A 13,556-nucleotide genomic window follows, 5' to 3' on the forward strand; every position below is an offset into this window, starting at 1 on the left:
TCTGAATGAATATTGGAACCTTCAGCCAATTCCTCAAGTCGACTTTGTACAATTTTCCCTGTAACTATCAACAGTGAATCAAGTAGGGTTATGGGGTGGTAACAGACAGGGTTGGAACGATCCCCTTTCTCAAAGATGGGAATGAAGACAGACTGACCAGACCAGAGATAAATTGGCCTTAAACAAATCCATGGGAACACCTTAAGTGCCAAGGCTCATTTGTGGGCGGCCCCTCCTCCTCAACACCAAAGCACCGAGCAAAGAGGTCTAGGGGACATAGTCCCTCCCCAGGTGCCAGGAGAATGATGCAGAAACAAGTAGCTCGTCCCAGTAGAACTGTCTTTTTTCTAAAAACTCACAAATAGACTCTGGCTTCATGTTAAATTGTTACATAGTTTTCAATATTTACCCTGAATCGCTAGGAGAATTGAGTATGTGCATTGCTGAGTGGAAGTGGCCCAATCTTACCTGCTGCTGCCCTGATAGACGCTGTCCTGCGGGGGAAGCTCCTGGGTGCCAGACGCTGTAGTCTCCACGCCGTTTTCCACCACCATCTTGCGGCCAGAGACTACAGCTCCCAGAGAGCTTTGCGGGGGACTTCCGGTTCTCGTAAGGATCACGCCCGGAGACGCTACAAAAGTACAGACGCTCCCTCGGTGGAGCGGGGGGCATTGCTGAGTGGAAGTGGCTCAATCTTACCTGCTGCTGCCCTGATAGATGCTGTCCTGCGGGGGAAGCTCCTGTATTCCAGACGCTGTAGTCTCCACGCCGTTTTCCACCACCATCTTGCGGCCAGAGACTACAGCTCCCAGGGAGCTTTGCGGGGGACTTCCGGTTCTCGTAAGGATCGCGCCCGGAGGCGCTACAAAAGTACAGACGCTCCCTCGGTGGAGCGGGGGGCATTGCTGAGTGGAAGTGGCCCAATCTTACCTGCTGCTGCCCTGATAGATGCTGTCCTGCGGGGGAAGCTCCTGGGTGCCAGACGCTGTAGTCTCCACGCCGTTTTCCACCACCATCTTGCGGCCAGAGACTACAGCTCCCAGAGAGCTTTGCGGGGGACTTCCGGTTCTCGTAAGGATCGCGCCCGGAGGCGCTACAAAAGTACAGACGCTCCCTCGGTGGAGCGGGGGGCATTGCTGAGTGGAAGTGGCCCAATCTTACCTGCTGCTGCCCTGATAGACGCTGTCCTGCGGGGGAAGCTCCTGTGTGCCAGACGCTGTAGTCTCCACACCGTTTTCCACCACCATCTTGCGGCCAGAGACTACAGCTACCAGAGAGCTTTGCGGGGGACTTCCGGTTCTCGTAAGGCTCGCGCCCGGAGGTGCTACAAAAGTACAGACGCTCCCTCGGTGGAGCGGGGGGCATTGCTGAGTGGAAGTGGCCAAATCTTACCTGCTGCTGCCCTGATAGACGCTGTCCTGCGGGGGAAGCTCCTGGGTGCCAGACGCTGTAGTCTCCACACCGTTTTCCACCACCATCTTGCGGCCAGAGACTACAGCTCCCAGAGAGCTTTGCGGGGGACTTCCGGTTCTCGTAAGGATCGCGCCCGGAGGCGCTACAAAAGTACAGACGCTCCCTCGGTGGAGCGGGGGGCATTGCTGAGTGGAAGTGGCCCAATCTTACCTGCTGCTGCCCTGATAGACGCTGTCCTGCGGGGGAAGCTCCTGGGTGCCAGACGCTGTAGTCTCCACGCCGTTTTCAACCACCATCTTGCGGCCAGAGACTACAGCTCCCAGCGAGCTTTGCGGGGGACTTCCAGTTCTCGTAAGGATCGCGCCCGGAGGCGCTACAAAAGTACAGACGCTCCCTCCGCGTCGCGGGACGCGCCGGGCGAAGCCCGGGCAAAGGGCGGGCCCTCTAAGGCCCTCAAAGGCCAGATAAGGACGGGACGGGCCCCCCCCCCCTTGGCTGTCACACTAAGGGCCTACTATATAAAAGGTAAAGACCTCATCTATTAGATCCGTATCCATATTTGTGGACTTTTTCATTTATCACCACTCTATATCCCTTTATCACCATGACCTCCAAGGGGGACCTTTCAATTAGCGTAGCAGGTATTGGGCAAACGTTCTCCCTGTTAGACGAGTTAAACCTCCTATGTAAAACCAAATATGCTATACTGGAAACTTCCCCTCTGCCCAAAAGTGTTAGTACACTACCAGACAAGGCTACACTTTTAGATCCCCCCATATTACTTACCAAAACCTGCAGCCCGAGCTTACAAAGTATCGAACCCCCTCAGGTCCCATCTGTGAAAAGGAAATATAACGGTGTCAATCAAGGTGGAAACAACCCCAAAACCCAAAAATTGTGCCTAAGCCCATCCACTGCTAATTCCCAATGATCCCACCGATTGCTGAGTATCCAGAGGCCATAACACCCCCTCCCCACTTGCACATACTACCCCTTATCGAACAATTGGTTAGCTCCATGATAGCTCCGCTGTTAGAGAAAATTAACATTTTAGGGGATAGGCTCTCTGGAATAGAGAAAGCCATCAAGTCAACCTTGCTGGTTGACAAATGTAGTGACACTCCCAATGGCCCTAATTCACCTCCTACCCATCTAGGCTCTAAACCTTTTGTGCAGGATAAAAGGCGTCAAACACAACCTGCTGGCCTTAGTGCACCAGGGATAAAAATAGCTAAATACCCCGCTAAAGTTCCCCTTACCCAGCTGACCGCACCTAGAATAGGTCACAATAAAGCTAACTCTATTCATTTACCACCGGAAGCGGCCCCATACGTGTGCATCCTTGCGGGCGTACCTCCTCTCCCACTTGGAAAAACTGAAAGTCAATATGACTTAGTCAATAAAACCAAATTCTGGCTGTCAAAAAATAGGCCACTGCCTCGTAATTTATACGGAGCAATAAGGAGTGTTAGAAGGGTGGGTTGGCTGGGTTCCCTCCCCAAAGATGTTGCTGGGGACTTGGTACTTGTGAGATTTAGAGACAGAAATATTGTCCCTTACTTGAAAACCTGGCCGCCTCAAGTAAGAGACTGTCCAATATCTACATGGGATTTACATGATTTCTATCCCATAATCCCGTGTTTTCCTCCCCTTCCGAAATCATACCCCATGTGGTAGGATCCATAAAATGCATCATGATTTTCTGGAAACATCTGGACATGTAACAAAGACTAATCACGAACTCCTCGGAGACTGTCTTAACCTCTGGAGTGGAAAAGAAATAATTTTTACGATTGGGACCCTACTTCACTGTATTTTGGTCTTTTAAAGTGGTTTTTTTTAATTATTATAATCTGGATTGTAAACTGTATGTATTATGAACTTTTATGGTTTTGTATTACAAAAACCGAATAAAGTATAAACTTGAGTATGTTTCTCTAGTGGCTTCTACACTTGATAACATCAGCTGAAATTCAATGAAACTCATTTCCTCATGCCCCATATCCTCGAACGGCTTGATTCTAGTAAAATCCAAACCAATTCATTAATGACAGCGTGAAATCGCTGGCCTTCATTTTAGACTCTTGCATAAACGTGCTTATGCCAATAGTGCCAACAATCAACTTCATTTGATTCAGGGCACCAAACATTTTCCCCTTCAAAATTATTTGAAACAAGAGACAGGGGCACTCTTTCTATCCAGACCTAATTAGGAGAATGCTGTTCATAAAATCCACCTGAACGAATTTAATCCTTTATTAAACTGTGCAGCTTGTGTGATCTCTGGGATTGCTCACAGCGGGCACATCAGCCCTATACTTCATTCACTGTGCCTGCTCCCTTTTTAGGGAAGGTCAATATATAAGGTTTCCTGCTTGGTTCATAAACTTTGACTCCCCAGTCACTCGCACCATGCGTCAAAGGTCTCTGAGGTGAGCCACCAACCTTCGCAGCTTGGGCCCTCTCCTGTTGGAAACGCTTTTCTTCAATAAAAATACACTTTAAAGGTTTTTTTTCTGGATGTACTCCGAGGGTTTGGAATACCACTATGTCACCCATTTACTCTATCTTCTCTCTTGCCACTTTTAAACAAAAACTTGAGTAATTTCTCCTGAACAAGTAATAATCCACAGCCACATCACAACCAGACCATACTCTGCTGGGTGCTTCCTGATTCACAAGTGGAACTCTTTGGTCGTGGTGCTTTGATCATGTGTGTGTTACTACCACCTTTGACATATATATACATATATGGTCAGTAACACGCCCTTGGGGCTTACAATTTATTCAGTGGTCCTGTTGTAAATGTCGTGGATAATTCTACACAAGGGGCATCCAATTAATTCCCAGACTACACCCCTAATTCTAGCTTCCTTCTTTGTCATCTTCCTGGTCATGAAGCTGCCTTTTAATATGGGGCCAGTGCCAGACCATTAAGTGAGAACCTTGTAATTGTAATGAGTCAACAGATGCAGTCTCTGCCTTGATGGAACTCAACATATTTTTAGATTGTAGTTTCCACGTGTGTCCTATTATTTTCTGTGTAAACCTGTTTTTATTATGGCAGTACTCCTTGTATCAGTCTCTGTCGCTCCTGCTATTTCTTTTCATTTTCTCTCTTACTCTTGCCTCACTTCTCCCTCAATATGTCTGCTATCTGGCACCAGTTCAGACTTTACCTAAGCAGAGGATGTTCCCACCTTATTTATGGTCCCTAATAAGAGTGCAGCCGTCTTATCTCTTTATGGTATTAACACATGACAACATTCAGGTCAGCAGTGTAAAAACTGGTCTGTGGTACAATTTTTCGATGATGCAGGTGTTGTGTACTTTATTTTTAAGTCTTATATTTATAGAAGCAGTTTTTAAACAAATGTTTTAGGATCTGAGGAAATTACCATTTATTTCCACCAAAGACGTGACTATGAAAGGAGCAACCCTCTCATTTGAAGTACAGTAGTGTACACTTGTCAGAGGGATGTGGCACACAGTAAAATTAGGAAAGTCAGTGTCGTCTATCCAGCACATCAGGTATGAAAACTACTGTAAGGAATCTACCACAAACATTTCACTTTTCAACGTCTTTGATTTTCTATCTTCCATGAGAACTGATTTCTACTCTGCAGAGGAAATATAGAAAGTAATTATGACCAGTGCTTCACTGCAGTTTTTTGAGTACCTTAAAATGTTGTATATTTCTTTTGCACCAGTCCTCATATGCTTCTTAAACAGACAAAACCATTCACCACTATATGAACCAGCCTGGTATTTTAAATGTGGTCTAGGACACATCAGGTCTGATGCTCTCTCTATCGGACTCAAATATTATTGGATAACACTACACATATAAAGTGGTTTTATCTACGTGTCTACAGCTCCTCTGCCTTACATTTGCTTCTCTTATTAAGGGCATCCCTTTACTGAATACAATGACACCTGTGTCTCAGTGTAGATTCCCTGTTTACTGTGATTCCCAAGAATTTACAGGAATGTATAGGAAAAGCTGAACTAGGTGCAAGTTTTCATGATGATCCCTGGCAAGGTTATGTGATATTCCTAATCGGATCCCATTCCCAGGAATAGAAACCCCTTTCCGTCTTCCACAACCAAATCTGGTGGCAATTCAGTCCCCTTCCCAACCTGAAAAGGCATTGACCCCCGCGATGTGCCGGAGTGAAATTATGGCCCTTTCTGCGCAGGAAAGGAGAATGTGAGTAATTTCTTGTCTCCTTACCTTCGTCATAGAGCTTGTTGAAGTGAAGGGCCACCTTCAGCTACCCTCCTTTCCACCCACCTTCATTCCACATCACCAGTACCAATTCTGACTGACCGGCTATTCATCCACTTCCAGGAGTTTAAGGTTATGAATATCTAGTTAATAATCAGCAGCAGTAGACTTGGTGACAGTCACATCAACACGTTGCACCTTTATAAGAGCAAGTGTCAAACAAAACCTAAGAGGTCACTTCTGAGCTTAGCCGAAGACTCTAGATTCTAAAACTAGCTCCTCCGCTAAGGAGGAGGAGCGTCTCCCCACTGTTTGAGCTGTGCAAAATAAAAATAAAGTGATTATAACAAGCAGTTATTATCATTTTATTTTTCTTTAGACTCCAGCCAGGTTGAGCGGGGCTGGGCTCCCCGCATTAGAGGGAGCAGGAGTGGTTTGCCCACTCCTAAGTGCACAACGGCGCTATGACCATCCTCAAGGGCCGGCCAAACCGTCATGCGCACTTGGCATGCTCTCCATTGGGCTGTGTTGGACAGCCCGGTGGAGAAAATGCCCAGCCTTTTCAGTCACTGCATGAGCGTCCAAACAGGACACTGAGACCAATCACGACACTGCTTCTGCAGCGTCGAGATTGACTGGCAGAGTCCAGAAGCCTGGATGCTACAGGAGCTGCAGAAGAGCGAGGATGAGGAGAGGCTGCTGCGGCGTCAGTGAAGGTACGCTTTCTTTTTCTTTTAACCTCCTCCAGCCCCCGCCCTACCTCCCCCGTTCAGAGGCAGCCGCCACTAGGAAACATGCAGATCTGTTCCAGTGCAAATGTTTGCAAACGTGCTACGATATACTTGTTGTAAACTGGAGAAGCTCATTCACAATGATCCCCTTAGGGGAAATGTGTGAATATGGACTGTGTGAGATGTTTGTAATTTGAGGCTGTCCCCTCTTTCTATGCTCCCAACGTTGTTCCACCCTTTTGTGTAACATAATGTGTGCTCATGGGAGCATTGCAAAAGAGAAAGATGACATTGTTTGTGATGTCTGGTATGGCTTTACCATGTAAACTACCTCAGCGGTGGGTATGTTATATATGAATGTTTTTACATATGTTTGTCTTTCATACTGCTTTATTTATTTTAAGCACGTTTATATTGAAAATATTGGCAACCCAAACTATTATCCATTTTCCAGTAAACATTCAACCGATCAAATATACTGACTTGCCACTGTTTAATGCCTGCACATTTGTTGACAAATAAAATTGTTTGTTTTTTATCCAATAGGATACTACAGATTATGTTGCATATGTAGCAAAGGACCCAGTAAATCGCAGAGGTAAGATCATTTCTAGGCTCGGATATAGTATTTCCAAAATGACTCTGTGCTCATTTTGACCTGAACTCTCTGATGAAAATAACGAAGATAAGGCTTGTTATTGTGTACATTTGTTGAGATTCAGGGTGTTGATTTAACCTGTGACATCATGAGTTGGGCCTTCCTGATCCTTATTACCATTTTAAGAGACTTAGTTCCCGATGCACAAAGCATTTTAAGCCAATAGTTGTATATGTCTAGCCTTATGTGTGAACTACTCCTTAATGTCTAAGCCTTATTGACAAAGCTTTTTATGAGGGCGCTGGTGTCTTACTTTGGTGTGACTCACTCACTAGTCAATGCAGCGACCACGAACCTCCATCTCCCCTTTGCATTTCCTGCATGTTGAAATTTTTGATGAAAGCAGTACTTTCCCTTGAATGGGCGGGTTTTTAAAAAACAGTCAGAATGCAAGGAATGAAATTGGGAAGCATCCATTGACCGCATGAACCACCCCCTGCTCTCCCCAGGCCACCCGCACCATTCACAAGGTAGAAGCTGTCTGATGGTGACACAGGGCACTTCTAGATCTTCAGGAGATTTTGGTGAGCCATTTACTCCATTAAAGGGAGATAGCTATAGGGAGGAAACACACAGTGCAAAACATTTCTCTGGTAGTCTTGAGCCTGGTATTATTGAGCTTACATTGAGAACACAACAAATTCCACAGAAGAGGTCTTCTCAGTTTATATTAGTTTTGCTCACCCTTTGGCCATCAACGCAGCCACTTGGCCCTCTCAACAGATATGTTCAGACTGGTCCAACTTTTTCATACTAAAATTGATAAGATCCTTAAATCTTTTTTCTGCTGCTCTCAAATAACTAAGGACACCTCTGACTAGTGATCACGAGGCACATACACAATCCCTATCTTCCTTCATTCGTTTCCTATGGAAGCTCAGATTGACCTCGTCTGGTTCTCCCTTAGACCCGTTTCCTATTAATACTTCAGAAACATTTACTTTTTCAATCACTCCAGTTCTTTTGACCCTATGCAATATCTTGATCTCTACAGGATCAATGCCTAGCAACCGGAAAAATATACTTGTTGTGCTCTTATGAAAAATCCTAATGCAGACCATTATGCAGTGATCAATTATATATCGATCTTGCTACTTTCATTTCCTGCTGAGGTTTCGGAAACCATGGTCAACCAGAAGCTCTCCTCATACAGAGAACCCAACAATTTTCTTGTTCCGCATCCGTAGATTGGCAGCTTTGAGCCGAAGCATATCTGATTTTATCACCCTTCTCTGAAGTGTCCAACATGGTTTCTCATACCACCTTACTCAACCATTTTTGAAATATTGTTGGGAACGAGCCTACCTCACTCTAGTTTTCTTTTTTCTTTAGGACCACTTTCAGTGCCCTCTCATTTAGAGATGTTCAATTCAGATCCCACAGGGTTCGGTTTTAAGCCAGACCATGTTCAACATTTATGTACCTCCTCTAAATTCTCTTTCCATTCTTTTAATCTGAGTTTTTCTGCATATGCAGATGTCACACAATTGATGCACATCTTGATGGTGACCACATTCTAGACTGTCCCAGTTCAAGAAGTACATGCACGCTGTTAAAGAATGAATACATTTCAGTTAATTCTGCCTCTTTCTGACAAAACAGAGATCAACTTTGGAAATTCATCTGCTTGGGCCACTGCTTGGTCCATTTCCTTAACCTTGCATCATCTGCCTGTATTCAGGCCATCAGTTTTGATGCAAAACTTTCATTCATCTCTCACACTGACACACTTTCCTCTATCTGTTTCATTCTGATGAGGGTAATCAAAAAGAGCATCATCATTGTCCTGTAACATTTTTTAATAGCTTGATGCACTGATTGTAACACACCTTACATTGGTCTTTCTGACTACTCTGTCATCACCTACAAGTTTTGAAATGGATACCCTCTCCCGCTTTGCTCAGTTCCATCCTTTCCAGTCATTTCATCCTTCCCAAACAGCTGAAAACCTTTTTATTTTCATCTTAAGTCTTTCTTGCTTCTTCTCTCCCACACCAAGACACTCCTTTTTTCTGGGTAGTTGCAAACATTACAAAATCTTTTAATCCATTCTTTTATTCATTCATTGCTCATGATATTGTTTGATCAAAGAGTACAACAGGTGCTCTGCCAATCTATTCAACATTTTGTTCATTACCAAAGTGATATTAATGGAGATCATCTTTACTATTGCATATTGTGGACCTGTTAGTGTGACTATAGAAAGGTTTGTGTTTAACAATCGGCAGTTTTGATTCGGCCATTGTTCGTAAACTGATTAAGTGGTCTCTTGCAGAAGAACAGTTGGTTATTGTCGGCATAGTTATAAAATTCATTGCATTCCTAAACCAATAGATCAAGTAAAAGTTTCAAGGACTATTTTAATAATACCAAATGGTGGTGAATCCTAATTGATCACATATGTAATGGTTCGTTTTGGGGACAACAACTAGTAAGTGTAGACCAGGCAGATCCATTAGATCACATGAAATCCTACCTACCTCTGGGCCCTGCTTTTCAAGGCAGCTAAGCGAACCAACAGCACTAGCATTCACCCGTGAACAACATGTGCTCTCATAAATACTATAGGACCTTTTGTGGCTGCCCTTGAAGGCCCAGTGCCAGTCAACACATTTGTCTTGATGTATTATTGTTTTCCAACACCTAGCAAAGCAAAGTGGTGCACAGATTAGGGATGTAGCTCATTGGGTCAATAAAATCCAGGGGTAGATATTTGAATGTATATCTGTGACCCTGTGGGACAACTGAAAGTGCATCCTATTTAAAAAAAAATATTTTTTTCTAGTTTTGCAGGGTAAACAATACGTTGAATTGATTATAACTAGTAATATGCCTAACTCCTGTCCTCTTATTAGCTGTGACATAGAAATAGGTATCTTCTTTTCCTCCTACTCACTCATAGTGAGACATTCTTTATATGAGAAATTGCTCCATTTTGGGTTTCATTTTTTGGTTTTTAATAGATCTTGTTTTATTATATAAACGTGTTCTGTATTAAAACCTTTTTGCACACTGTTCTAATTTTATGGGGACTAACATCAACTTTCGTAAAATTTTGAAAAAATCTTTTGTAGACCTTTTCGTGGCTACTACTTGAGCAGTTTTGCCAAGTTCCACTCATCAGGGATTAGAATACTGCATTTTGGTGCTTGTGTTAGCATCACCAAACTAAAATGCATTCGTTTTGCATTACAGCTCCTCTGACCTGTGCGATAAGGCGCAGTAGCTGCCGCTGCCTGACTCAAACAATTTACTGAACCTCTGCCAGCCTGGACTCATTGTTATGGTGACAGTACTAGTCTGAAATGTGTCACCGATTCATTAATTTCTGCAGTGGCACATGGGCAGCTTTGAAAATAAAATAAATCTGCTGTAGCCAGCCCTAGTCTCCGTGACACGTGGAGCTGGCTGTCGACAGACCAGTCAGAGTGCCAGAAAGTGTTTGCTCCAAACAAACTGCAAGTGCCTGACTTTTTTTTTCTGGGGCATGACACACACTGCAGTTGATTGGTTGACAGGTGGCAGCTCCAGTATGGTCATGTTTTTTTCCTTATTCTGCCATGCCGCCACTCAGACAAGGGGTGCCGAATACAACTACACCACTGTTGTGGAATCAGTGGGCGGGCGTGGCACAGAATGTTTTACTGCTGGAGAGACCAATCACGTGGCTCTCCTCGCTCAGACTCTCTTTGGTTCCTGGCCGCCCAGATATGATTTCACCAGCTGCCTGCCCCCTGTTCTGAAATTAAATACCATTTTAGCTTGTTAAGAGTGGCACTATTGTAAGTCAGCTGTGACAGTGAAGAAAAGTTTCATTCAGCTTCACAAAGCTCAAATTTAGGAGGCAAGAAAAAATATATATGTTTTCCCAATTGCACCTAAAAACATAATATGAGCTTTGCAATCGTCATTTTTTCCAGCAGGCTGCAGAGACCTGCATTTAAAAAGTGTGTCCTGGAAAAAAACCTGTTTTGTGGAAATTTCTAGAAAATGACATTGCTTAAAAGGGGACCATTTCTGTTATTTATTTAATTACAGGGACATACATGTTTTACTCCACTTGTGATAAAGAGTTCCTCATATTGTCACACATAAGGCATTGAAATGACACACATAAACACACTGAATGCATGAAAATATATTTTGTTTTTCATTACCTATATTGTTTTCTTATATTAATCTGTATGTATTTATGCCATCTTGCTTGCAGGGGCAAGTTATTTGCCATTAAACACATTATCGCTTGCCTATCTAAGGAAAGCACATTCCCGCTATTATGGAAGTAGTGAGAGCAGTGGGCCTTTTAAATAAGGTCCTAAACTGAAGAATCATATCTGTACTTCCTGTCATTTAACAACTGTCCTTTCTAGATTATCCCACCAAAGCTGAAGTCATTTAGGAATTAAAACAGATCACTGTATCTCCTAAAGCAGAACAGCAAGTCAGGCTCAAACAATCACTCCAATCTTAAGAGACTGTAGACTTTCAAAACTTTCTAGCCGGGCTGAGTGATACATTAGTTCCACAGACAGCCTTTTACAGCCATCCACATAATATGAAGCACATCTTGACGTCCTTGTAGAAAAGCTCTAAACTGTCTCTGTGCAAGACATTGTTCTCTCCCGTGTAGCTCCACCGTTAAGGCTCTGCCCTTAGTGCCAGATTGAGCTCCTTGCCAGGTAGGTGCTCCTGCCTGCGCCTCATCCCTGGTGGTCTAGTGGAAAACCTTGCCCTTTTGCAAGTCCGCTCTGTGTGTGTCATCTTTTTTTCTGTTTGCCTTTCTCTCTTCTTTGCCTCTTTTTCTCTGCTTTTTCCTTTTCATTGCCTCGTTTCTATCTCTTTCCTCTGACTCCTTTTCCCTCGCACTCTCCACCTCTGCTGCCCCTGTGGCCTCACCCCCCCAACGTGTTGCTCCCACCTCTCAGCTGATCGCCCTTCCCCTACTTGATGGCCCCAACCTGTGCCCCCTGCCGGTACGACCCCAGCACCCTCCATGCACTCAACCCTGGATGCAACTACAACTGCATGCTCTCTATGCCAAGCAACACCCAAGGCCTGATCTTCTGCCGACACTGCCGCCGCACTTTCACCTGCCTCCAGATTGCAGCAGCTACCCCAGCCCACCGGACGCCACCACACACAAGCCATTGGGCTGCATCCTCCTCAACGTATGCTCCTTGCACAGATGTGCCGTAGCAATCAGTAACCTCCTCAACACTCACACACCCGATGTCGCCTTCCTCACAGAGACCTGGACCAACATCCGCTCCGCATCCGACATCGCAACCCCCATCCCCGACGGATGCAAGATCCTAAGAAAAGATCGCCCCAACTGCCTAGGAGGAGGCCTCGCGATCGTCCAAAAAAACTCCCTCCAATTGACTACCACAAACTCGGACAATGCCTCAACCCCCATGCAACGCACCCACTTCCAGATCCAGCCCAACCCAGGAACGACGCTTGGCGGAACACTCACCTACAGCCACCTGGATCCCACACCCCCTTTACCAACGTCATGGCCGACCACATCACACCCCACGCATTCGCCTCTACAGACTACATACTACTCAGAGTCCTGAACTTCCACCTAGACAACCACAGTGATCCCAACACCACTGCCCTTGTGGAGAACTTCACCAACATAGGACTGAAGCAACTAGTCTTCACCGCACAGCAGGACACACACTCAACCCCATCTTCACCAGAGGAAACAACATTCGCTTCAGCCACACCACAGAACTGCTCTGGACTGACCACCACTGCATCCATTTCTTCTTTACGAAACCCACCGCACACAAACACATGCGCCGTACCCCACGCAGAAGCCTCAACAAAGTACTGAAGAATACCTCACCTCTGCCCTCACCTGCTCTCCACCCCCAACAGCGACAGATGCCAACAGAGCAGCAAGAAACCTCCACCAATGGATCTCCAACTGCGCCAATTCTCTCGCCTCCCTCCAGAACACCACCAGACAACACAACAAGAAAGCCAACTGGTTCACCATGGATCTCCGAGAATCCAAGCGCTGCTGCCGACGACTGGAGAAGACGTGGAGAAACAGCAAAACCCCGGAAGCATGCTCCGCCTACAATACAGCCTTCACAGCCACCACACACAAGCCATTGGGCTGCATCCTCCTCAACGTATGCTCCTTGCACAGGTGCGCCGTAGCAATCTGTAACCTCCTCAACACTCACACACCCGATGTCGCCTTCCTCACAGAGACCTGGACCAACATCCGCTCCGCATCCGACATCGCAACCCCCATCCCCGACGGATGCAAGATCCTAAGAAAAGACCGCCCCAACTGCCCAGGAGGAGGCCTCGCGATCGTCCCAAAACACTCCCTCCAATTGACTACCACAAACTCGGACAATGCCTCAACCCCCATGCAACGCACCCACTTCCAGATCCAGCCCAACACAGGAACGATGCTTGGCGGAACACTCACCTACAGACCACCTGGATCCCACACCCCCTTTACCAACGTCATGGCCGACCACATCACACCCCACGCATTCGC

At 45.5% G+C, this 13,556-nt stretch overlaps 1 protein-coding gene across 1 annotated transcript in view; it reads left to right on the top strand.

Annotated features, from left to right (window-relative positions):
• The window catches only part of SHC3 (SHC adaptor protein 3), a 430,233-nt gene that overhangs the window by 320,661 nt on the left and 96,016 nt on the right, over positions 1–13,556 (top strand). The window contains exon 6 of the mRNA XM_078675642.1: positions 6,919–6,970. Coding sequence (XP_078531768.1) covers positions 6,919–6,970 — 52 coding nt within the window. The remainder of the gene's footprint in view (positions 1–6,918; positions 6,971–13,556) is intronic.

Source organism: Lissotriton helveticus, chromosome 2_1, assembly GCF_964261635.1.
Source record: "Lissotriton helveticus chromosome 2_1, aLisHel1.1, whole genome shotgun sequence".
NCBI lineage: Eukaryota > Metazoa > Chordata > Amphibia > Caudata > Salamandridae > Lissotriton > Lissotriton helveticus.